Source organism: Electrona antarctica (genome assembly GCF_951216825.1).
Source record: "Electrona antarctica genome assembly, chromosome: 13".
Taxonomy (NCBI): Eukaryota; Metazoa; Chordata; class Actinopteri; order Myctophiformes; family Myctophidae; genus Electrona; species Electrona antarctica.
Window position 1 is genome coordinate 5,073,103 of NC_136794.1, and position 25,410 is coordinate 5,098,512.

Below are 25,410 nucleotides of genomic sequence, written 5' to 3' on the forward strand. Positions count from 1 at the left end.
ACACTTCGACTTGTGGACAGGAGGAGCCGGGATTCGAACCGCCGACCCAGGGATCATTGGACGACCTGCTCTACCTCCTGAGCCACAGCCGCCCCTGATACCAGTGACCTCCAGTTTCACAGACTGTGCTCATCAACTAAGCTAGCCTACTGGAATGGAATCTGGGATGGCTCTGCTGAGCTGTTCATGTATCAACAGTAGTTATGGGTTAAGTACACGTTTCCCAGAATTAACCACTTGCACCTTCTGAGTTGGCTCTGTAATTTGGACAACCCCCAACCCTGAGAAGAGTAGAGTACTGCCGAGGCAGACAACCCGCAATACTCCAGGTTAGAGAAAAAATCCATATAGGTGCAAGGCTCGATGATGCATAATAGAATGAAGAAAATGCCAGCACTCAATATGTCCTTCGGCCTTCCGACTAGGCCGAAACGTGTACGTTGTCTGCTCGTCAGAGGTAAATAAAATGTGAAAAGGGACATATATTGAGTGCTGGCATTTTCTACAACCCCCAACCCCCTCTACACCAAATCTCTTTAGCCAAAATAGCCAATCTACAAGCTCACAACGTGTTACGTTGCAATGTCATAATTTGACAGTCCAAACATGTCAACATACAGTGAACGGAAGTCGAGCAGCTTGTGAACACTTTATTGCATTGTATAGGTATATTAATGTATACGTATTGTATACGTATATTAATGAATAAAACGATGAATGAATATAGCTTTTAAAATCCAGATCAATCTGGACAGACACATGTACACTGATGCTCATATCTTTGAAAAGATGAAAAGCAATATAAAGAACAAGCATTTGGCGGTGAATGTGTTTTAGATAGTTTGTTAGTTTTGTAAGCACACCATACTTTATCGCATTATCTTCATATAATTGGTCCCAATTTATATGCTCAACGAAGATGGCAGCTCCGTCTCTAATTGGTGGACTGTGGACAGTTCAGAAACCTGTATCAATGAAATCATCTATGGAGTTCCAAGCTCATAGAAACTGCAGGCTCTCTCTTGGAAAGTTAGTTACATTAATAAATACAAAGAAAGAAAAGAAAACTGCCTACCAATTAAGTCACTGGTTAAATGCCCACATCCCTTCTCTGAGACAGCCTGAGTAGACAAAATGGTATCATTATTCTAATGAGCATGAGAGAGGACCAATTATATGAAAATGGGTGAAATGGTCCTTTTAAAGAAGGAAAGAAAAAAGTGGGTGCTTCTTTGAAAGGACCACTTCGCCCACTTTTAACCTATCTTCATATAATTGGTCCTCAATAATGGGCCTAGGCTCACTCCCCGTCGCCCCAATGGATTCGAATTAAAATCAACCCCCTCGTTTCCTGTCTGTCTTCACTTTCAACCAATCAATAAGGGAAAAAAGCCCCAGAAACCTGCTTATCATCGTTACGCAGGTTTGATCATTTCAAATAAGATTTGACAAAAAAAATGTAGTAACTACGTTTTTGGACACACTGACTTATTTGTGTATCCCAAAGGTCAAATTAGCCTTCATGATTTTTGGGATAAATAATAACCTCAAGGCCTGGGCCATGGCTCAGCGGTCCAGGCACCTTGGCTGGTAATCCAGTCTGGCAGTGTGCCGCGGGTTCGACTCCCGATCCCGACGGCCTTTACTGCATGTCTTCCCCCCATCTCTCTCCCCATTTCCTGTCAGCCTACTGTCTGTCCCTCCATAAAAATATAAAATAAAGGCGAAAGCCACAAAAAAAAAACATTTTAAATAATAACCTCAAGAACATATTTACAAGTATTGTAATACCACTTATTTGCCGATATCTCATTTATAATTCATATTAGAGTACAGCACAAACTCATAAAGCTGCAACAGCTTTTTGCATTATTTAGAGGGAGCGTAATTTTGTGAATTGTACAGGTTGGCAGGTCTGCCAAAAAGGCGTTATGAGACTTCATGTGTATTTTCAGACTTTCAGTTCGATTTAATCTTTGTAACACACACTGTACGTCTATAGCGCTTTATGAGACCTCATGTGTGTTTTCAGACTTTCAGTTCGATTGAATCTTTTTACACAAACTGTACATCTATAGCGCTTTTCCCCAGTATGAATACTCATGTGTCTTTTTAGACTTTCATTTCGACTGAATCTTTTTTCACAAACCGAACAAGAAAAGGGGGTTTCTCCTGTATGACTCGTCATGTGTTTTGTTAGATCACCTCTTTGACGACAACCTTTGCCACAATGTGTACACCTAAAGGGGGTTTCTCCTGTATGAATCCTCATGTGTCTTTTCAGATTACCCATTTGACCACAGCCTATGCCACAAACAGTACAAATAAATGGTTTTTCCCCCGTATGGGTACTCATGTGTCGTTTCAGACTTTCATTTCGACCGAATCTTTGTTCACAAACTGTACAACTAAAGGGCTTTTCCCCGGTATGAATCCTTGTGTGGTTTGTCAGCTTTGCCTTCAGATTAAAGTTTTTGCCACACACTTTACAGCTAAAGATTGTCTTCCTTATGCGAGTCCTCGTTTGTATTGATGATTTCGGGTCCTTGGACAGCTTCTTGCTTAAAGACGATCTTTGTCCTTCCACATTTTGTGTCTTGTATGATTTCAGTGTGTTCATACTAGCTGACCGACCTCCTCTGGTCTCCTCCCACTCATCACTGTCTTCAGTGTCAGATTCAGAACAGCGTGGAGCCCAGTCATCACTGTCATCAGTGTCAGATTCAGAACGGCGTGAAGAGAGGAGCTGGTTATCACCGTTTGGTTCTGATAACCCACACTCTGTATCAGCTTGTGTATTCATGTGTTCAGTTGAGGTGCTGGCTAGAGGCTCCGTTTCTCCGTTTTCATCGTCCTCACTTTTCACTGCTAATGTCATTGACCCATCAGCCTCCTCTGGTCTTTGAAGTAGTTCCTCTTTTATCTGTGGAAGCTTCTCTTTACACACAGGGTGGTGCAGGAAGTCTAGGCAAATTATAAAAGAGAATTTTACCATTATATATTCACCCATACACTTTGACTGTGGTTGCAATTGAACAGTCCGTTTGTTGTTCTGTAAGGTTTTATTTTTTTAATTTTTTTGTAAAACAGCACTTTATTTACTCAATTATTAAATCAATAATGGTGGCCACTAGGATGGGCTGACTACAATACTATTGCCTATTGTCAATGCGTGCAAGTTGGTACACCTGACCTAACTAACAAACCCTACCCTCATGTCACCAGGCTTTTCCACATGGAGGAAAGCCTGGTTTTCTTTCCAAACTGGCCCGCATATTCACTAGTTTGTGCTTATTTCACTGGCACAATAACACAGAAAATACGGTTTACCCCAAGTCTGTCTTTTATTCACACCCCCACACCAGTTTTGAATGAGTTTAAACTTTCCATAGTGGTGTGTTACATACCTGCCAACATCAGACTGACAAATCAGGATATTTTCAGGGGAGTGGTTTAGGTATGTAAATTACAGTACAGAAATGTTTATACGGTAATACTAATTGTCCTACAACATAAAAGAAAGAGAGCATGAAACATACTGATGTCCACGTGTTCTTCAGATTCCCGTTTAATATAAACAGTCCTGGTGTCCAGGTGGTCTTCGGGTTCCTGTTTGATATAAAGAGTCCTGGCTGGTTCTGGAGAACTCATCTTCACCTGCAGATTGGACGACACAGATTGGCTTGCAATGAAGGACAACTTTCGTTTTTTTCAACCAAGGTTCATGTTTTAGGTTGTTATTTAGAGAAAGTAAAAGATGAGTGTTCATTTTTTCCCCCATTTGCTGCTTTCTTTCATTTTAGCAATTTTTGATAGGGGCTAAATACATATACTTTTACAACATTTTACGGCGATTTCTTTATAATTATTTACTATAGTCCTACTAGACCCCAGGAAATTACATCTGGCCACAGAAGATCACGGGATCTATTGAATGTGTTACTAGGGGGATGCCATACTGTGTGTCATAGGTGCAAACGTCAGTTTGTCACCTCCCCCTTCACATTCAATAGATCCCATGATCTTTTGTGGCCAGATGTAATTTTATGGTGTCTAGTCTATAGTAAATAATGAAAAAATAAATCGCTATAAAAAAAAAATCCATATTTAGCACCATGTTTGAATGCCCCGCCCCCCTGTATAAAATCGCTAAAACTAAAGAAAGCAGCAAATTAAACAAAATGTACGCTCATCTTTTACTTTTTCTAATAACAACCTAAAACATGAACATTGGTTGAAAAAAACAAAAGTTGTCCTTTAAGGACTTTGATGTGACGGGTGCACCGCAGGGTGGTAGATGAAGGTTGAATGTAAAAGAGGGAACCAGAGGATGTAAAACGTGTTTTCCAAAGACTGGGTAGTGAAAATTGCATGCAAAATGCATCCCCAATCTTCAAGCAATGTTTAATTAACATTGACAGAACTTAGCTTAACTCGCATAGTGACATCAGAGTTAAGATTCAGGGTTAACTCTGCCCTATTGACGCAATTGGAAAAAGAAATACAAAAATATATACAGTATATACATATAATATATACACACACAGTCTTTGAACCTGGATCATCAGTAGGCCTCAGTGATTACACAGAGTTGTTTTAGTTTATATCATTATTTTTTATAGGTTTCCATTGCACACACACACACACACACACACACGTTCATGTTCACTTAAGGATACACATGGCACCTCCTCCTCCACACAGACAAACTGCCTATAACAGCCGAAACAGAACAGTATTTGGCAAGTTGTTTGGCTTTGCTTTTTGTCATGCCAGCTATTCTTAGGCCACTCATGGTCAGTTTATGCACAATGGCCCAGGCTTTCGAATATCAGTATGGCAAATCTACAGCGATACCCCAGGTTTGTTATACTTCCAAGTAATGGTTGATACTTAGAATGTTTATCTTGGAATGCCTGGTCCATGTACAAATCAAAAATACAGCCCACCTCCAGAATCAGGACCTCCTTGTGACTGGTGTTAACAAAGACAACATCAGGTGTATTTGGGATGTTAGCAAAGACATCTCATGCACAGCTAAACCAATCTGTTAACACTCTTGAATGTTTATACATTGCTGCACTAGATGGCACATACTTTCGAACTGCATCAGACACTAGGTCAATAATCCGGTCGTGGCGAGCAATATACACATTTTTGTATGCACTACATCCATTTGTTATGTGTGCGTACGTACACACACACACACACACACACACACACACACACACACACACACACACACACACACACACACACACACACACACACACACACACACACACACGGTCTACAAGATTTGCTTCTAAGATACCCATGTACCTGTCAAAATACTTCCTTAATGTCAATAAAGTCCAGAGGGAGTCAATGAACACCAGAGGGAGTTCAACCCAGATTCAGCTCAAACAAGGGGTTAAATTAATTTCGCTCGCTCCTATGCCACAAAAATGTGGAACGCCCTAACAGCCATTAAGATATGTGAATCCCTAGACTTAGTAGACTCCTTCAAAACCGCTCTCAAAGAGCACTTACGCGGTTGCAATTCAAAACCCTGTAAAAAAGTCCCACCCCCCCTATTTTTCCATACTGTAGACTACATGTTTTTCCTGTTGAAAATGGAAGACCCTGATGTAAACTCAGTTTTCTGTTTTTATCCTCATAGCAGTTTTTATATTTACCTGTAGCCTACTTCGTTGAAATGTACGGTCATGTACCCATTCTACAAACTGAAACTGTTTCAGTTTGTAGAATGGATACATGACATTTTCAAGCAATCGATTGCTTCAGTCATCAAATTATTTTATAATGTAGTGCCTACTTTGAGCTTTTTAATGGATGCAATTTCAAAATACCCATTATTTTCCAATGCTGGCAAAGCACGCCTGAAGTATCAACTCAAACTCAGTCTCACAACATTCACCATAACATCTATTACTTTGTTAATGCAATACAGCTATTGTTAACAGCTGGCACTGGTTACAAACCTTTCTCATTGAAATCAATGTTTGTCCACTGTCCAGCACCAACACTTTGTTTTGTCTCTCCAGTCTCCAGCAGAGTTGCTATGGGAAGCTCCGAAGCTGCGCATGAACTCTTCTGCCGCAGTTAGACGCTCACTAGCCCTTGGAGAGCAACCACACCACATGCGTTTTTCAAGGGAGAAAAACGCTCGCTGACAAACATTCAGGACGGTTTTCTTCATACAACAAATATCGCCCTGTTTTCCCAAAACACACAATATCTGCTATGCTCTGATTGCTCTCCCACTACTCAGTGCCAGACTCCCACCGACGGCGGGTGTGCATTTATCGACAAAGGTAGAGACTCAGCCCCTGAAACAAAGTACGAACGTTATGTGAAGAAAATAAATGAACCATCAACCATGGCTAGTAGACAGAAACTCTTTGACAAAAGTTCAAGCAAGCTTCATTCGCCAGTGTTCTGTGATCACGTGATCCGGGAGCAAGAATAAGACTTCCGGTGGCCGATCTCTTCAGAATAAAAGTACCCTCTAGTCTAGTCTAGAGTAAACAAAAACGATTATTTGCACATTAATTTAAAACAATAAATTAAGTATTTAAACGAAAATATACAACAAATTATGTTTATGTGCATTTTTTTTAACATTAAAAAATATCTTCACTCTTGTGTACTTGTGCATCAAGCTGCCTCACGCTACAGAAACAGGAGATAGACTCCTGCCCTATGGGCCTCATGGCTCGGCCGGGCTTACTTACTTATGTTCACTGGAGTGCATAGCACTTACAAACTGGACGCTGGACTGGCTCTTCGTGTCAGCTATTGTGACACTGTATGCACACGCTCGAGAAGACCTCTATCAGACCACACTGTCGGTTAAGCCAGAGAGGTGTAGAAAAGGGGGGGGCACTGGACGTGCGGGCAGAGGTCAGCAAAGTGCAATTTTCAGACTATAGTTGATGCTGCTCAAAAAACGTCTCTTCGTGTAAGCTGTTCATGTCCACATGTTCGGGGAGACCTCCTCTATCACACCATGCACACTGTCGGTCAAGCCAGAGAGGCAGTGGCGTAATTTAGCTATAGGGTTGCTGGTTTATGTAAATCCATACGCAGGATTTCACAGCAACACGACACACGCGAGTGACAGTGCCAGTGAGAGCTGAAGGTCTTGGACCGATGGTGCCATCAGGACCATCGGTCAGGACCTTTAGCTCTCACTGGACCGGTTCGCAGCCGAGTGTACGGCGGCTGCAGGGAGGAGGGTCAGCGTCTCCTAATCTGAGGCCATGGTTCTCAGCAGGAAACCGGTGAGAACCATGGCCAGGTAGGGAATGAGGCATTACCCCAGGTGAAGGAGTTCAAGTATCTCGGGGTCTTGTTCGCGAGTGAGGGGAGGACGGAGAAGGAGATCAGTCGGAGAATCGGAGCGGCAGGGGCGGTATTGCAGTCGCTGTACCACAATTTACAGTTTACAATTTAGGCATTTAGCAGACGCTCTTAATCCAGAGCAATCCAGAGCAATCTTACATTAAGCAAGAAACTGGCTTGCTTGTTTGTGACGAAAAGAGAGTTGAGTCAGAAGGCAAAGCTCTCTGTCTACTGAGCAATCTTCGTTCATACTCTCACCTATGGTCATGAAGTGTGGGTCATGACCGAAAGAATAAGGTCGCAAATACAAGCGGCCAAAATGAGTTTTCTTCGACGGGTGGCTGGCATCTCCCTTAGAGATAGGGTAAGAAGTTCAGTCACACGAGAGACTCGGAGTAGAGTCTCTGCTTCTTCGCCTGGAAAGGAGCCAGCTTAGGTGGTTCGGGCATCTGGTTAGGATGCCTCTCGGGCGTCTCCCTTGAGGCACATACCCCTGGGAGGAGACCCCGGGCCTTGGAACGTCTCGGGATCCCCCAGGAGGAAGTCACTAATGTTGCTCTGGAGAGGGAAGTCTGGAACACTCTGGTGGAGCTGTACCCCGCAACCCGACTACAGATAAGCGGTTGAAGATGGATGGATGGATGGACGACGCACAAAAAGTGCTGTTTCCAGACTATAGTGGTTGCTGGACAAAAAAAATGTCTTCGTGTCAGCTGTTCTGACACACACAGGTTTAGACCTCCTGTACAACACGACACTCTCAGCTAAGCGGGAGAGGTGTAAAAAACAAACAAAAAAAAGTGTATGGGCCGTCCAGTGGGCCAGAGGTCCGAAAAGTGCCATTTCCAGACTATAGTGCCTTTATGATTGAGACTGATGCGCTTGATCAGAGTAGCCTACCTAAAAAGCAGATCAAATTCATTGCCAAACCATAATAAATATTGCTCATTTTATATTCAATAAATATATATTCCATCCATTCATGAGTTGTCCTGACTGAATTATGATTTTGACAATATTTCTAAATTGTTCAAATAGATACATTAAATAATAAGAATGGAATAAAATAAAATAAGCTGGATACACAGTATAAATAAATAGTAGATTTGTATTTGTATTGTATTTTTGTTAGATAAATAGGTGGATCAAACCTGGATCAATTCCATCTCTCTCCGCGCGCGTGCGTGTGTGTGCGCACGCGCGCACAAACCTTTGTAGACTGTATGCCATAATAACAAAGCAGATGTTTTAATTCAACAAGTGAAGTAAATAGTTTAGATTATTCTCTTTGTTCAACACTTTGACAAACAGAATATGGGTAGAGCGCAGCTCAGCAGCTGCGGGGATCGATCTCCCATCCAGAGCAGCTGTATCATGCTTTAATTGATTGATCATTGACGTATTCAATATTTTTTTCCTTTTCTTTTTGGAATTAATTTGAAAGTTAAGACCGGAAGCCTTATTTGTTGTTATGGTGTAGCACTTGCAAGCTTTTCTTCACGGTTTATCGCTGCACGGCGGCAGACAGGACGCCTGTAAGTACAAACATGGAGAAGAAACCTTCATCTCAGCATGTAGACAACAAGTCGTCAAGCTGTATAGATTGGGTATAAGACTATAGCTGTTTGATTCTTTTGCACACGAAAACACTTTGATGCTAACTTTAGCTTAACGGCTAGTTTAGCAGTTAAAGCTAAAACTGTTATAGCCTATCCTTCCAAGATCATTTGACAATCTAGGCCGTACGTTATTATAAATAATGTACTCCGCTATTACCGGTTTATGACACATTTGTTTAAAAACAATTTCAACGTCTTGAAGTCTAGGGACATTTAGCTCAAACTGCTCGGGCCCAAAAACCAAATGAAGGCCTGATTTTATTATTATTAATTAATAATTAGTATGTTTTTAAATAGTGGAAAAAAGCCATGATGATGAAGTGACAGAGTGTCAGATAGCGTTACGCCAGTATAATATTGCCAATATGTCTATTGATGTATTGTAGATACGTTTCTGTCTCCTTTAGTGATAATTATACATTAAATTGAGTATTATCATGTTATAAATATTCTTGTATCTCCTTTAGTGACAGATTATAAATATTATGTTTAGCAACTAGGGCTGTCACGATTAGAACATTTAAAGGACCACTTCACCACTTTTCTTCATATAATTGGTCTACACTAATGTTCATAAGTCCTTTAGTGAATCGTTATATTCCTGTGTATTACTGTTTCCTTTAGTGATAATGTGTAGTGTAGTAGTGTATATGTTCTATTTTTCTGTCTCCTTTATTGAAAGCAATTGACTGTTATGTATGACTATTAGTAAACTAATAATTTCCTTTTGAATGATAGCCAGCCCTAAAAGTGGCAGTTATGTTGGTTGTAATGCCCAGCCAAGCTGTGGAGGAAATTATATGGTCTCATGGAATAGAATTCCATTCAGTGTTTTTACATTAATTATGATCTTAGTTGAAATACAATGAGAGTTCAAAGAGTACGGAAGCAGCAGAAAAACATATCATTGGAAAGTATTTGGACTTGTACCATGCCAATTAAGGTTCTACCAAAGTGAAATATCACTTTCAAATTATTTTCACTAATAGAGATGGGAGATAATATTGCATATTGCTCACCAGAAATAGCATGAACCTGACAATCCTTAAAATAGCAGATCTGCTATATCACATGCCATACCATGACGTGTTATGTGTAATACTATTGAATGACTGTAGCAGAGTATACATTAGCCATAACTTGAACCATTCTTTGAGTTGATATAAAAGATGAATAAAATTGTTTTTGTTTTTGTTAAATTAAAATACGGTAACCATAATTATCATAATTTGTCTGGAATCTCATTTTGTAAAAGAAAGGTTGTGAGAAAATTGTATCGTGAACCAACGCTGCAACGTGTTGAGAGCTTGTAGATCAGCTATTTTCGGGGCGCAACCCAGCACTCTTTAGCTAGTGGAGATGCGGTATACAACATTGGAATTCTAAACAAATCTGTTCAGTGCAAAATGCTGGAGACTTCAGGAAAAAAGCAATTCTCCTGAATGCTATAGCTGGCTTCCGGCATGGCATGGAAAGGAGTGGCATTTACATTTCTTTCACCATGTAGTAAATGCTGCATTCATGGTCTGGAAAGGGCAGTTGTTTTACAGACGGGTAAAAGGGCAGAGGCTGAAGCCCCCTTCTATGTCTACGTGTGCACGTCCCTGACTACATTCCTAACGTTTGATTGTGTTAACACTTAACAGAAGAATGTTGCTTCCCAGTCTGTAAAAACACTCCAAAAAGAAAGAAAGAAAGAGAAGGAAAAGATAAAACGAGAAGATAAAATGCTCTGTGCTGCTACAAGACTGTAGTGAACGCATGCTTCTCGCGGGAGCAAGCAGTGAATAAAATATGCTTCTTTAATCCAACAATATGTCGGACTCATGAAGCTGCATAGATGATTTAATAAAAAAACCATTGCAAAACACCAGTACCATAGGGAAATTATGTGAAATTAGGTGTCAGGTGTTTTATTTCTTTGGATGTTTCATGCATTCTGCTGGCCCAGAGGGTTCAAACGGTACTTCCAGGCCAGGCCTTCTAGGTCATTTATAATGTCGATCAGGGACGTGCACACATATACATCAAAGGGGGCTTCAGCCCCTGCCCTTTTACCCAGTCTGTAAAAGCCCTTTCCAGACCACGAATGCAGCATTTACTACAGTGAAAGAAATGCAAATGCCTCTCCTTTCCATGCAATGCCGGAAGGCAGCATTCAGGAGAATTGCTTTTTTCCCCCAGTCTCCTGGACTTGAACACAGCATTTTGCATTGAACAAATTTGTCGTTATACCGCATCTCCACTAGCTAAAGAGTGCTGGGTTGCGCCCCGAAAATAGCTGATCTACAAGCTCACAACGCGTCACAGCGCGACGCGTTGTGAGCTTGTAGATCTGCTATTTTCACTATTTTTGTCCAAAAGTGCCCTCTGACGGGATTTCCAGCCCCTGTCTCTCTAACACTCTCTGCACGTCCCTGATGTCACTCCCTGCTTCCTTTCAGAGTCAGACCAGTCAGTGGAGTCCAGCCTGCAGGTGGAGATGAGTTCTCCTGAATCAGCCATGACCATTTCTATTAAACGGGAACCTGAAGAACACCTGGACGTCTGTAAGTTTCATGCTCTCACTCGTCATTTATTTATATTCTGTTGTTCTGTTCTGTTGTTTTTGATTGATTGAATACTTGCCAAAAAGTACTGTGGTACAATTATACAATAATGCTAAATGGATAACAATGTTTTCATAGAGCACCGAAGTCCTGACGTCACTGTCAGTAGAGGGCGCCAGTCCACAGGTTTGTGTACTTTTTTTTGCATTGAAATCCCCATTTTAGATCTCTTCATATAAGAACTGTGTTTGAAAGATAAACCGATCATCCCGGCCTTTTCACTCATATGGATATGAAGCTTCGACTGAAGGTGGAACTGTACAAATATACCCAAAGAGTAACACAATAAGCACTAGAAACGAGTCAAACAACCCAGAGACTACATTTCCGGGTGGCTGCAGCTGCCCGTCGCACAACATAAACACATGTTAATTAAGTTGTTTTCATTTATTTGTATTGATATTTAATGCTGTTAATCGTTAATCGTGGTTAGTACGAGTCAAGTCACCACCAGCTGAGCTTACGTCAACGAGGAATCTCAGGAACACAATGTGTTGACAGCTGGGCGTGACGTATATTAGCAGCGACATTGCTTTCATAAGGAGTTTCAAGGTTCTTGCGGCCAAATGAATTCCATTTTCTCCAGAAACTGGTTGTATCAAATATGAATGGACATCATTAACGACGCACAGCCACCCCCTTTACAGAAAGGCCGGGATGATCGGTTTATTTTTCAGTTCTTATATGAAGCGACCTAAAATGCCCCTATGGGGATTTCAATGCAAATAAAAAAATACATGAACCTGTGTACTGGCGCCCTCTACTGAAAGTGACGTCAGACTTCGGTGCTAGACTATTGTGGTCCTGTGTATTCAATTAATCAAGACATATAAAGACATTCAATACTAGGAGCAGTAAAAGTGTATTTACAGAAAAACTGTCATTTTAGTCATTTATTATTTGCCTAAGCAACATGATGGGCCGCAGAGCCATACTGTGTTAAGTTTATACAGTATGTACGCAAATGACCCGGGTCTCAAGCTCGAGGATGCGGACGCAATTCAAAACCAATTTCTATCAGTCAATCTGCAAAGTGTGATGGCTAATTCCTTGTTTGAATTATGTTTTATCATCTGTCAAACTTCTTGCTTCAACTTCTAAAAGAATATCCTATGGAAGTCTCATCTTGGTTTATTCATTGACAACGTGCAGTCGCGTTCGTAACCCAACGTAACAAAAAAAGGCACATCTACAAGCTCACAACACGTGAGCTTTTAAATCTGCTATTTTCGACACGCGACTCGCTGTACAGTGAATATAACTCGAGCTTAAAGGACCGGGGAGCTGTTCTCACATTATTGCTTTCATAGTGCGAATATATCGCCAATCTGCGATTTTGGGGCAGACTATGGCTGATAAGAACATTTTGGCATATCGTCCAACCTTGATTAGTTGATTTACCTTATCGACTGATTCATTGTTAAGCAGTGATTTTCCTGTACAAGCTACTGTACATTATAACACCTGAGATGGAGACAATGCTGAAACCTTTTGTCATCTCTCACACAACACTTTAAATTATAAAACCAGCGACATCCTACCGGTAGCCACAGCACTCTGTTCTCATTGGTAATAAAGGGAAAGATGATTACACAGAGCAGCAACTGTATTTGTGGTGAAACAATTAGAATGAGAATGAGCTTTATTGTTAAATAACATTACTTTTAACATTATTGTTGTGCACGCTACACCATTTTGTAGTTTTCTTGAAAAAGGATGATCAAAGTAGAGTAAGGGCAGGAGAGTAAAGTAGAAACATGTCAATAATCAAATCAAAAGGATTACGTTGCATGCCACATGGGTATAGCTCTGCTCTGCTCGTATGCAAACAGATGGACGCAGCTAACACACTCTGTTATTTTTATATTTATGTATATAAATGTTTTCCTCTCTCCACTCTCCAGCCATGGACACAGAACAGCATCGACGGATCTATCAAATGTTTGAAGAGGAAAGCGACGAGGAAGATTTCTATGGATTCACTGACTCGGGTATGGAGAAGAATTGTATTAAAAGAAAACTAAATGTAAAAAAGAGCCATGCTTTATAGTCATGGATTCTGCCAGACCAGTTCAGACTCTGTATGAAAAAATCAGACCCGTCTGAAGTGAGTGGTACTGTACTGTACTGTACTGTACTGTACTGTACTGTACTGTACTGTACTGTACTGTACTGTACTGTACAAGCTCTCCTCCCTGGCCTCTGTGTCTGTGTGTTAGGCTGCACAACAGTGACACTTGGTGGTGAGTGACAATATGCTATTTCCGAGCTCGGACACAGGGACACAGCCACACACATAGCTGTCTATAGGAGTGGTTGCACCACTCAAAAAGTACAGGCTACCACAATGGCATAAAGTCAGCCACTCATTGACTGTTATTGAAGAATATATTTTCTTCATTTCAATTCAAGGCATAGACCGCCATTGACGTTTGATGTTCATCATTGGTGTTTTCAGAAAGTAGAGACTCTTCGTCGTTCTTGGCGTTTCTTTGGCGTTTACAAGATTAGTAAAAAAAACAGTGCTTAATCTGCCGTATTTTCCCAAATAGTAGCCCAGCGTTTAATACGCAAAATCAATTTGGACCCCGGGGCTTTTAAAAGAACCAGGTGGCTATTTGCAGCAGGCTTTTATTTCGTTATTTTCATTCAAATGAAATGTGACTGGACTTGCACTAATGACTAGTTATTTCTACTAATAAAAGGCACAAAACGATGGTATAAATACAAGATTTGCAATCAATATTACTTCACATTGGGCGCCCGCTGGCCAAGTGGTCCAGGCGCATGCCACATATAGGCTTTGGCCTGACGTGTTCGAGTCCCGTTCATGACGACCGTTGCTGCATGTCTCCCCCCCCCCCCCCCCCCCCCCCTCTCTCTCTCCCTCTTTCCTGTCTATCTCCACTTGATACTATCAATAAAGGCAGAAAAGCCAAAAACAAATCTTAAAACATATAGGCTTATATATATTACTTCACATTGACCAATGAGAAGTAATATTAAACTTGAATGTTGACATGAAATAATAATTTACTGTTTTATTTGCGCAATCGTGACAACCGTCTTGTAACACCACTGAGTATCATATGACTCGAAGCTGTTTATAAACCACAGCAGTAACATCACTGACAAATCCTTGGTATCTTCATGCAACGCGAGTTAACTTTTCTACGCTGTTTGGACAATCCTGGTGACGCAATGTTATAGATTACGTCTGGGAAAACTTCTCACTTAACGGTGGCATATGTCTTCCACCTACCACAGCTACATTACAAGAAACGGTGTGTGGGAAAAAAAGGTTCAAACATTAAATAAATACATATTTTTTGTATCTTTTGCCCAGACTTCCTGCACGTCCCTCTGGGTAAAGAGGAAATTCCCCCTGGTCAGCAAGAGAGGAGACCTTCAGACACTCCACAGATTACGGAGGACCAGGATGAACTATTTCAAAGACCAGCAGGGGCTCATGGGTCAACGTTGAAATTACTAGCAGTGAAGAGTGAAGATGATGATGAAAACGGAGAGACAGAGGCTCTAGCCAGTACCTCAACGGAACACATGAAAACACAAGCGTATATAGAGTACTGGGTAGCATCACAGCAATCTAGTGATGACCAGCTTCTCTCCTCACAGTGTTCTGAATCTGACAATGAAGACAGTGATGATTGGGAGGAGAGCAGGGAAGGTCTGTCAGCTTTAAACACATTGAAATCCGACGCGGCACAAAATAAACTTTTTGATTGTACAGTTTGTAGCAAAAGCTTTTCACGTAAGGATGGTTTGAAGTCACACATGAGGACTCATACAGGGGAAAAGCCCTTTACTTGTAATGTTTGCGGCAAAGGCTTTGGTCTCATGGGTGATCTAAAAACACACATGAGGACTCATACAGGGGAAAGGCCGTATACTTGCAAATTTTGTGGTAAAGGCTGTAGTCAAAGTGGTCAGCTTAAAGATCACATGATGACTCATACAGGGGAAAGGCCATTTACCTGTACAGTATGTGGTAAAGGCTATCGACAAAAGAAACATCTGAAGACACACATGAGAAATCATACAGGTGAAAAGCCCTTTACATGTACAGTGTGTGGCAAAAGCTATACTCAAAATGAAACTCTCAAAACACACATGAGAATTCATACAGGGGAAAAACCATTTACTTGTACAGTTTGTAGTAAAAGCTTTGGTCGTATGGACCGTCTAAAAGACCACATGAGAATGCATACAGGGGAAAAACCCTATATATGTAAAATTTGTAGCAAATGCTTTGGTCAAAAAAACCATTTGAATAGACACATGAGGACTCATACAGGGGAAAAACCCTATTGTTGTACAATTTGTGGCACATGCTGTGCTCAAATGAGCGATCTGAAAAGACACATGAGGGCACATACTGGGGAAAAACCCTTTAGTTGTATAGTTTGTGGCAAATGCTGTAGTAGAATGAGTGATCTAAAAAGACACATGATGACGCATACAGGAGAAAAACCTTTTAATTGTACAGTTTGCGGCAAAGGTTGTCTTCAAAAGGGTGATTTGAATAAACACATGAGGATTCATACAGGTGAAAAACCATATGTTTGTACAGTTTGTAACAAAGCCTGTAGTCAGAGGAGTGAGCTGCAATCACATTTGAGGACCCATACAGGGGAAAAGCCCTTTACTTGTACAGTTTGTGGCAAAGGCTGTAGTCAGAAGAGTAAGCTGAAAGAACACATGGCGACTCATACAGGGGAAAAACCCTTTAGTTGCTCAGTTTGTGAACAAAGATTCAGTCAAAGTGATGATCTGAAAATACACACCATTTCTCATTTTGAGGAAAAAAGCCTGTAGTAGCATTTATTGACAAATGTTTTGGTCAAAATGTATGTAGTAATGTAATGTAATGTAGTGATGGCCAACCGGTAACCATTATGAAATTGGTAACCGGTTAATATTAATGGTTAACCGTGGAACTAAATGTTTTAAGTGGGAGCGCCGGTACTACCAAGTAAAGTTAATGTTTCACAGCTAAAATAAAACCATATTTCTTATGGATAACAATTTGTTGAATTCTTCCTTCTCGTGGTATTGGTACTTTCAATGTGTAAATAGAGTGAAAAAAAACATTTATTGGTGTTTTTCATATGGGTAAATTGTGCGTTTTCTTTTTTCCAACAATTTCTCCAAATGGCCATCACTAATCCAATGGTGTGTATGTGTGTGTGTGTGTGTGTGTGTGTGTGTGTGTGTGTGTGTGTGTGTGTGTGTCGCGCGCGCACATATATATATATATATATCCCAAATGATGTAAGGGGTGCAATGATACAGAAATTGTATCAATTATAATTCCAACAATCAAACTACATTGAAATGCAAACACCAACTAGTAGTAGATGCAAATAATCGATTGTGTTTGATTGATTGAAATATTTATTAACAGTTTACAGAATTGCAGTACATTTCAAGCACAACTCAAGACTGTTAACTGTGAGTGGACGACCCAATAAAGCATTACACTTGTTTACAAGAGGGTCCACCTTGTTCAATTCATCAAAACATTTAGAGACGTACAAATAGACACTATATAGCCAAAGAACAGAACAGGAATTCATCATAAAGGAGGGAAAAAGGGAAAATAAACATATACAGTCAGGGGAAAAAGGGGAATTCAGATTTTACGGGGGCCAGTTTCGAAGGTCGTAGGGCGTTCCACATTTTGGTGGCATAGGAGCAAAAATAAATTAGTCCCTTGTTTGTGCCGAATCTGGGTTGCACATGGTTTGTGTACTATACGGACTTGTGCCTTGCATTTAGCAATGTTAAGTTAGAGGGGTTTATATACTCAATGCTGCATTCCATATCACTACACTGTGTGGAATATCTGTGTCCGTGTCTGTCAGGGTGTGAGTTTGTCCATATGTGGTCAAATAAAATGTCTGTATTTGCCAGTGAATCGTTGTTTAATTATTTATATCCATAATATTTCCCTTAAAAGACAAATCCTGCACAATCCACGTATACATTTCCCATTTTAGCTCTAGACACATTTCCATTGTTCCTAGAGCATAAATTATAATAACAATAATTATAAATCTAAAACAAAACAACCCACTCAGTCTATAATAAATCTAAAACAAAACAACCCACTCAGTCTGTGTCATTTTAAAATTAATTTCCAAATATATTTGGTTAATTGTTTTACCCTAAAGTCTACAACCTCTAATGACGATTTTGACATTAGTGTCGTACAATAAATAAATCACAATAGATTAAATTGCTCCTTGCTTTATAATTGCTACTGCCTGATGTCTGCATTGTATTGTATTTTGTCTATACATTTATTGTGTTTATATATTGTAAATATTCCTTTTTTTGTGCTTCCTGGCTCAGTGCACAGTTGTGTCCATTGTTTTTTGTAGTAGACTTAATTGTAGGACTACAACTCCCATTATTTATTTTATTTTGTCACTGAAATGTTTGGCACATGGGTGACACATTTGTCAATAAAGTGATGACACCCTGAACCTTTATATACCGTTATATTCACTGGTTGTTTTATGCCTGAAGATCTATGACCGAAAGCTTGCTATCTATATACAAATAATCACACCTGTGTGAAGTGGGGGGCGCCCTTATCGTCATACATCATCTCATTCTGGCCAATCACAATTTGCGTCCTGACTTTTGTCTTCAATGCTTGTGTTTACACACTTTTGTCTTCAATGTTTGTGTTTACACACTTTTGTCTTCAATGGTTGTGTTTACACACTTTTGTGCTCCATACGTCCGAAAACTGTGGAACAAATTCCCCATTGCAGCCAGAACTGCAGACTCACTCAGAATTTTCTGATGTAATCTGTAGATTCGCCTCTTCAGACTCCATTTCACCCCTAGCACATGACTCTCCCTATACCCCTTCCTGCCTCGATTGATTGACCAAGATATGGCTACCATGCAGACATATCTTGGTCACTATACTAGTTTTTGTTACATACGTTTGTATTCTTGACCACAATGATATGAATGCAATGTAGATAGCATGTTACACTATTGTATTTGTGATATTGTTTGACTGATGGTAGGTTCTTAGTTTACCTGGGATCCCAGTTTCTTGAGGCACTACAGTCTCTCTATGTAATTACCTTGCTTATTGAAAATCGTTTTGGATAAGAGCGACTGATAAATTCCTAACTTATAAATGAATTACCAAATATGCATTTGGCTTATATTTGCCTCTCAAGTGCACTTTCACATTGATAAATATTATCAGAGCATGCATACAGTACAAGAGGATTATTAAATAAATAAACATTTACAGTTTTATAATCTTGAAATATTAAGTTTCCAATACCATCCAACAACATTATATAGCTACCTTACATGACACCAGTGGTGTCAACCAGATCACAGGCCAGATTGGGCAAAATGCACCTTTATGTGGGCTGCATATATTTTGCATGAGCAAGAACACACGCAGATGAGGACAAACAGTGTGCTCATCAAACAGTATTTGTTCCTGTTCCACTAACAGCGTCAAATGCAACCTTTTTTCTGTACGAGTACTTCTGTTTTTAGATCACCCATTTGAATGCAGCCTCAAGTTCACAAGATATGAATGCTCATATCTCCAGATGGGTCTGCCAAAAAAGGAACTAAATTACATTGGCAGCCATGAGAGTATCTTTCCAGACTAATTATATACCTACAATATGTGCTACCAATTGTACAATTAAAGGGTTTCTCCCAAGTATGTGTCATATCTTTTAGATGACTCATGTAATCACAGCCTTCGCTATAAACCTAAAACGGAATGTGCATGAACCCATATAGCTTCAGATGTGCATTTTTAACCAAAGTATTTACCACAAACTACAACTAAAGGACCTTTTTCACTGTGTGTGTTCTGATGTGTTTTTTTAGATCACACATTTGACTACAGCCTTTGCCACAAATTGTACATGTAAAGGGTTTTTCTCCTGTATGAGTCCTCATGTGTTGTTTTAGCTGTCCCCTTTGTCCACAGCCTTTGCCACAAACTGCACAAGTAAAGGGCTTTTCCCCTGTATGTGTCCTCATGTGTGTTTTCAGGTCACTTTTTTGACCACAGCTTTTGCCACAAACTGTACAGGTAAAGGGTTTTTCCCCTGTATGATTCCTCATGTGTTGTTTTAGCTGTACCCTTTGTGAAAAGCCTTTGCCGCAAACTGTACAAGTGAATGGTGTATCGCCAGTATGAATTCTCATATGTGTTTTTAGATCACTCAATTGACCACTGCCTTTGCCACAAACTGGACAAGTAAAGGGTGTATCCCCTGTATGGGTCACCATATGTCGTTTTAGTTGACCACTTCGAATACAACCTTTACCACAAACTGTACATGTGAAGGGCTTTTCTCCTGTATGAAGCCTCATGTGTTCTTTTAGATGACTCATGTGAACACAACCTTTGCCACAAATTGTACAACTAAAGGGTTTTTCCCCCGTATGTGTCCTCATGTGCATTTTTAGATCACTCATTTGACCACAGCCTTTGCCACATACTGTACAAGTAAAGGGCTTTTCACCTGTATGTGTTTTCATGTGTTTCCTCAGACAACCCTTTTGACCAAAGCCTTTGCCACAAACTGTACAAGTAAAGGACTTGTCAGACTTTTCCCCTGTATGAGTTCTCATGTGCGATTTGAGATCAGTCACACCTTTTCCACAAACTGTACAAGTAAAGGGCTTTATGCCTGTATGAGTCCTCATGTGTTTCTTCAGATAACCCTTTTGATTAAAGGTTTTGCAACAAACTGCACAAGTAAAGGGCTTTTCCCCTGTATGAATCATTGAGTGCCTCTTCAGATTTTCTTTCAAATTAAACATTTTGCCACAAACGGTACAACTTAAATGTTCCTTTACTGTGTGGCTCATCATGGAGCCAGTTTGTTTTGATGATTTCAGGTCCCGAGAAAGCTTGTTACTCAAAATGTATCCCTCCACATTTTGTGTCTTGTGTGATTTTGGTGTTTTTAAAGCTGACTGGTCTTCCCTGGTCTGCTCCCATTCATCACTGTCTTCAGTGTCAGATTTAGTACAATGTGAAGAGGTGAGCTGCTCATCACTAGCTGCTTGTGATGCTACCCAGTTCTCTATATACGCCTCTGTTTTCATGTGTTCAGTTGAGGTGCTGGCTAGAGGCTCTCTCTTTCTGTTTTCACCATCATCTTCACTTTTCACTACTACGATTGACCAATGACCCTCCTCAGGTCGTTGAAGTAGCTCCTCCTGTTCCTCTTTAATCTGTGGAGACTTTGGTTCCTCCAAATGTCGTGTCTTGAGTGATTTCAGTGTGTTTAAAGCCGACTGATCTTCCCTGGGCTTCTCCCACTCATCACTGTCTTCAGTGTCAGATTTAGTACTGTGTGAAGAGATGAGCTGGCCATCACTAGTTGCTTGTGATGCTACCCAGTTCTGTATATAAGCTTGTGTTTTCATGTGTTCAGCTGATGTGCTGGCTAGATGCTCTGTCTCTCTGTTTTCATCATCTTCACTTTTCACTGCCAGTAATGTCAGCATTGACCAATGAGCCTCCTTGGGTCTTTGGAGCAGCTCCGTCTGTTCCTCTTTAATCTGTGGAGACTCTGGTTCCTCCTGAACGAGAATGGGGATCCTCTCCTGCTGTTCAGTGGAAACCTCCTCTTTACATACAGGGACCAGGAAGTCTAGATAAGATAAGATGAGACAAAACGATTAACATTTTCTTGCAGTGTTTCCTCTGTCTTGTAGCTGTGGTAGTTGGATGATCTTCCGCTGTGACTAAATGCTCATTTACTAAACCAAAGGTTTATGCTCATATATTACTTTATGGGCTGCAACCATTGAAATTGAACACTCGGTTTTTTGTACTGTAATGTTCAAACACTTCCAGCACACCTGGTCAAACATGTCGCTTTGCGTCATCGGTCGTACTGAAGTTGAAACCAGCTCAAACGTTTTTTTGTAGCTCTTGTAGCTGCTACAAATGTCGGATGCATCTTCATGTCGCTGGCTTGCATTGAAAAAGAATGGTAGCCTGTATCTTTGTAGCTGCCAGTGTGAACACAGCAGTGCACCTGACAGTCAGCAGGTCAGTCTGTGTTTTCTTTAATCCCCACAAGCATTCTTAAAGGTATATTCAGTGATTTCACTTAATTTGAAATATCACTTATTTTTTTGTTTTGTTGTGATAATCCTCCCTACTATAGAGTGTGCTGACCATATAAGGAGTTCCTCCCTGTCCCCAGTTAACCCCTGGGGTAAAAAAAAACCCTGTAGGTTTTGTTTTTGGCTAGGTGGCCCAGCCGTCATCCAATCAGCATAGAGATGGGCCTTCCGCCAATAATGATCGAGCGGGGGTGGGCCTTGGTGTGTGTGCTGTTGGCCTGTTGCGTGTCCCCCCACTGTAGTGCGTGCATGTGCACATCTTGTTACCGGGGCGGACCGGGGTTTTTTCCAAATCACCCAAATTACTGAATGCTCCTTTAAGTCCAAACCACACTAAAGGGTCGGGTCGGGATAAAACAGCTTTTAAGGTCAACCACACCAATGCTCAATGAGTTGCATTGGTGTGGTTTACCTTAAAAACGACCCGACCGGTTGGTGTGGTTTGGGCTTTAGAAGACCCATCACTACTCTTTCTCCGATTGGCTCCTCACTGTTCCAATGACGAAACTTACCAATGTCCAGGTGGTCTTCAGGTTCCTGTTTTATAGAAACCGTGCTGTCTTGTTCTGGAGAACTCATCTTCTGCAGGCTGGACTCCACAGACTGGTCTGGAATGAAAGAATAGGATAAGGACATGTATGTGACATTTGTTGTAGATGAAGGTTGAAGTGTTTTTCAAAGACAGGGAACTGACCCAAAATGCAAGCTTCAAACGATTTGCTGCCTGTCAGGCAGAAACCTCTAAACCTTTTTTGTCAACTTTACTCAGAAGCCATAATGTTCTTCTGGGTTCCCAAACTCCTCCTGGCTTTATGTCCTTGAGCAAGACACTTAAACCCATACCTTTGAAGAGCCGCTGACAGTGTGTGAATGTGTGTATGAATGGGTGAATGGAAAGCACTTTGGATAAAAAAGGGTGCTATATAAATGTGCAGTGGGCATGGTTTTCTGGTTCCGTTGAAAAATCTGCCATTCATTTGTTTCCCCACATAGATTTACAAAAATATTGATATCAATTATTTTAAGCCTAGAATCAAGCCATTCAGGATCCTGGTGAATCTTGACCATCAAACGTATTATGTAGCCTATTTATGTTTTTTTTTTATATATATATTTTGAATATTTAATTATATGGCATACTACATGTAATAACCTAGCCATTGTTTAGTGATTTTCATTTTTTTCACAGAATCAAAGGTTTCTTGGTCATGATGGTTTTCTGGAACCACATCTTGATCTTCACTGTGGAGGTGCTGCGTGCTGGTAGACAAGGTAATTGTCATTGCATTCAGTGTAGGCACTGCATGTGAGCTGTCGCATCAGCCTCCCTTCCCGTAGACATTCCACGTTCATATTAACATGTCTGAACTCCAAACTAGAAAGTGTCATACATTCAATCATGACAATCAAATCATAAAATGTAGGCCTTAATAGTAAGCCTACTAGCCTCACCTCTCACGTCAATGTGTCGGCCGCACACTAGGCTGACTCAGGCTCAGCTGCTTCACACAACATCACGGAGCAGTAAAGTAAACAACAGTCACAACATGATCTTCTCTCTCCCACCAACGTCAGGTATTCATTCATCATTCAGCCGTAAAAGCATTTCAGAATAAAACTTTATGATATATTTTTCACCGCGCTATTTGTTCCCCACCACCACGAAAAACATTAGGCTACGAATCGTTATTTGTTGTTATTGTTGTTGTTTTGCGGTGGGTTATTTGTTTCAGCCGTGATTCAGCAATACGCATTCAATTCCGGGTCAAAGCGATTTGCGCATGCGCAATAAAGTATCCAGAGACAGTTGCCTTTCACCACCTAGTGGAGGAGGGCTGTCAGTGTCACTGAACAACAGAAGAGAGCTGGTTTGACGACAACAACATTAATGTACCCATTGAAATACCTTTTGTAATTTTCTGATCGTAATGTTCCAAATACAATTTCCTAAAATAAGCTTACAAAAGCATATAAGCTTGACAAAGGGGAGAAAGGAAAGGAAGAAAAAAATCACTTTGCTTTAATATGAGTTTAACCAATTTACTTGACAAAAAGTCCAACAAAGACAAAAACTGAGCAGAGCACCTTCTGTCAATGAATACCGACTCGACTGGTCGTGGCTGGCTAGTGGCAGGCTACTGATGTAATTAAGCTTTAATGTCTCTGGCTAAATTAGTTATTTGTTCAAAAGCATTTGATGTCTTTAGTAAATATTCTATTTTAAATGTAAATGTATACTGAAATAATAACTTACAATACAAGGCCATATAGGACACAGGCCTCTCACTCTTACACCTTTAAAAATGGCCCAATAAAACCCAATAAATATGGTTTCATTCCTGAGGGTTATTTCAAAGATTATCCACCCAGTCCAGGCTATGGTACCTGAAATGAAATACCTGTGTATAGAGTCAATACAAATCATGATCAGACCAGTACACCAGTGGACATATACCTACCTATAAAATGCCATTTATTGTAAAAGGGCCATATGTGCCATACAACGCAGTTTTCCTCCTGCCAAAAAAATGCAGCTCGTACTTGCATGGTGATTAACTCAAAGCTTGTTTTTGCCTCAAAATTTAATTTAAATTTAATTCTCAAGCCAGGGGTATATATTTCAAACATAGCCACGCACCAATAATGTGGTGGTTATAGCCTACCTGTAAACGGCCATATACAGCATAATAGGCCTAGCCCTATGCATTATTTGGCTATGCTCCTGGTGACTAAAATATATTTTCTGCATCAGAATGGCTTGGTTTCATTGTTATATTTCAAACATTAAAGCCCAATCGGACCAATTTACCTATACATAGCAGCCTAAAGGGCCTATAGGGTAGGCCTATGCCATAAAATGAAAAGCTGTTTTCCTCCTGCCTAAAAGTGATTGCAGCACCGTGCCCTGATAACTTAGGCCTAAACATCATGTGCGTCTTCCCACGGTCTGTCGGTCCCCAATCACTTGCAATGCAGGCTGAGGTGATAACGGTCAGAATGACAGCAATAGTGCCTGTTCTGTTTTTGCGCATGTGTGATAATAAACGTGGACTTTGAACATAAGTCATATCCAGAACTAGTACGTGTTGTTTTTCATGGTGGTGGCCGGGGAACTATAGACAGCGGCAAAAGAATGTCTCATAAACGTGGGAAAATGTGTCAAATAGAGTCTCTACGGCTGTCGACAAATGAATACCTGACATCGTTGGGAGAGGAGATATTGCGTGTTTTGGAAAAACAGTGCAATGTTTGCTGTGTGAAGCAAACTGCCAGAGTGTTTGTCAGCAAGCGCCTAACTGCAGCTGCAGAATTCATGTGCAACCTTTTCCAGAGAGAGATAGAACAACTAGAAGCTCTGCTGGAGCAACAAAACAAACTGCTGGACATCGACTTTGATGGTTTGTATTGTAACCATATGTTTACAAACGTTGAACGATGAACTATACATTTCACAGCAGCTTGTGGGTAGCTTCATCACAATTTTGTTCAAGCCAGGCAAGCCGTTCATTAAAAAAATTAAGTATAGTTTAAAAACTCTGTGGAAGGCTGTTTCAATAACTTACCGGTATTTCCTAGAGTTACACTGCCAAGACATGTATATAGATGTCAATGTTAATATTGCACAATGCACTCCACACATACCACTCCATCCATATGTCTTTGAG

General features: G+C 40.5%; 2 protein-coding genes across 4 annotated transcripts; one reads left to right on the plus strand and one right to left on the minus strand.

Annotated features, from left to right (window-relative positions):
- Window positions 1-671: 671 nt before the first annotated feature.
- Window positions 672-23,358, minus strand: LOC306935350 (uncharacterized protein). 3 transcript variants are annotated; one of them, XR_013791383.1, is made up of 4 exons: window positions 5,985-6,430; window positions 3,540-3,657; window positions 1,761-2,964; window positions 672-1,546 (listed from the first exon to the last, which is right to left on the minus strand). XR_013791383.1 is itself a non-coding variant. In XM_079518360.1 (4 exons), the coding sequence occupies exons 3-4, from the start codon at window positions 3,649-3,651 to the stop codon at window positions 1,997-1,999; spliced, it is 1,080 nt and encodes a 359-aa protein (XP_079374486.1). In that variant the 5' UTR covers window positions 3,652-3,657; window positions 22,258-22,353; window positions 23,198-23,358; the 3' UTR covers window positions 672-1,996. The 3 variants fall into 3 exon arrangements, 2 of the variants coding, with proteins under 2 accessions (XP_079374486.1, XP_079374485.1); XM_079518360.1 differs by lacking the exon at window positions 5,985-6,430 and adding exons at window positions 22,258-22,353; window positions 23,198-23,358 and having other exon boundaries at window positions 672-2,964; XM_079518359.1 differs by having other exon boundaries at window positions 672-2,964.
- Window positions 8,879-16,559, plus strand: LOC306935357 (uncharacterized protein). Its single transcript, XM_079518368.1, has 4 exons — window positions 8,879-8,954; window positions 11,411-11,515; window positions 13,480-13,566; window positions 14,922-16,559. Exons 2-4 carry the CDS (start codon window positions 11,449-11,451, stop codon window positions 16,409-16,411), a joined length of 1,644 nt encoding a protein of 547 aa, XP_079374494.1. The 5' UTR covers window positions 8,879-8,954; window positions 11,411-11,448; the 3' UTR covers window positions 16,412-16,559.
- Window positions 23,359-25,410: the final 2,052 nt, after the last annotated feature.

Excerpts from the sequence above, each read along its gene's own strand:
- LOC306935350 (XM_079518359.1), bottom strand. Across the intron at positions 2,965-3,539 it reads TGAAGAACACGTGGACATCA|ACTTCCTGCACCACCCTGTG; the intron begins GTATGTTTCATG and ends TAATTTGCCTAG.
- LOC306935357 (XM_079518368.1), top strand. The coding sequence starts at position 11,449 with ATGAGTTCTCCTGAATCAGCCATGACCATTTCTATTAAACGGGAACCT. Across the intron at positions 11,516-13,479 it reads TGAAGAACACCTGGACGTCT|CCATGGACACAGAACAGCAT; the intron begins GTAAGTTTCATG and ends TCCACTCTCCAG. Across the intron at positions 13,567-14,921 it reads CTATGGATTCACTGACTCGG|ACTTCCTGCACGTCCCTCTG; the intron begins GTATGGAGAAGA and ends TCTTTTGCCCAG.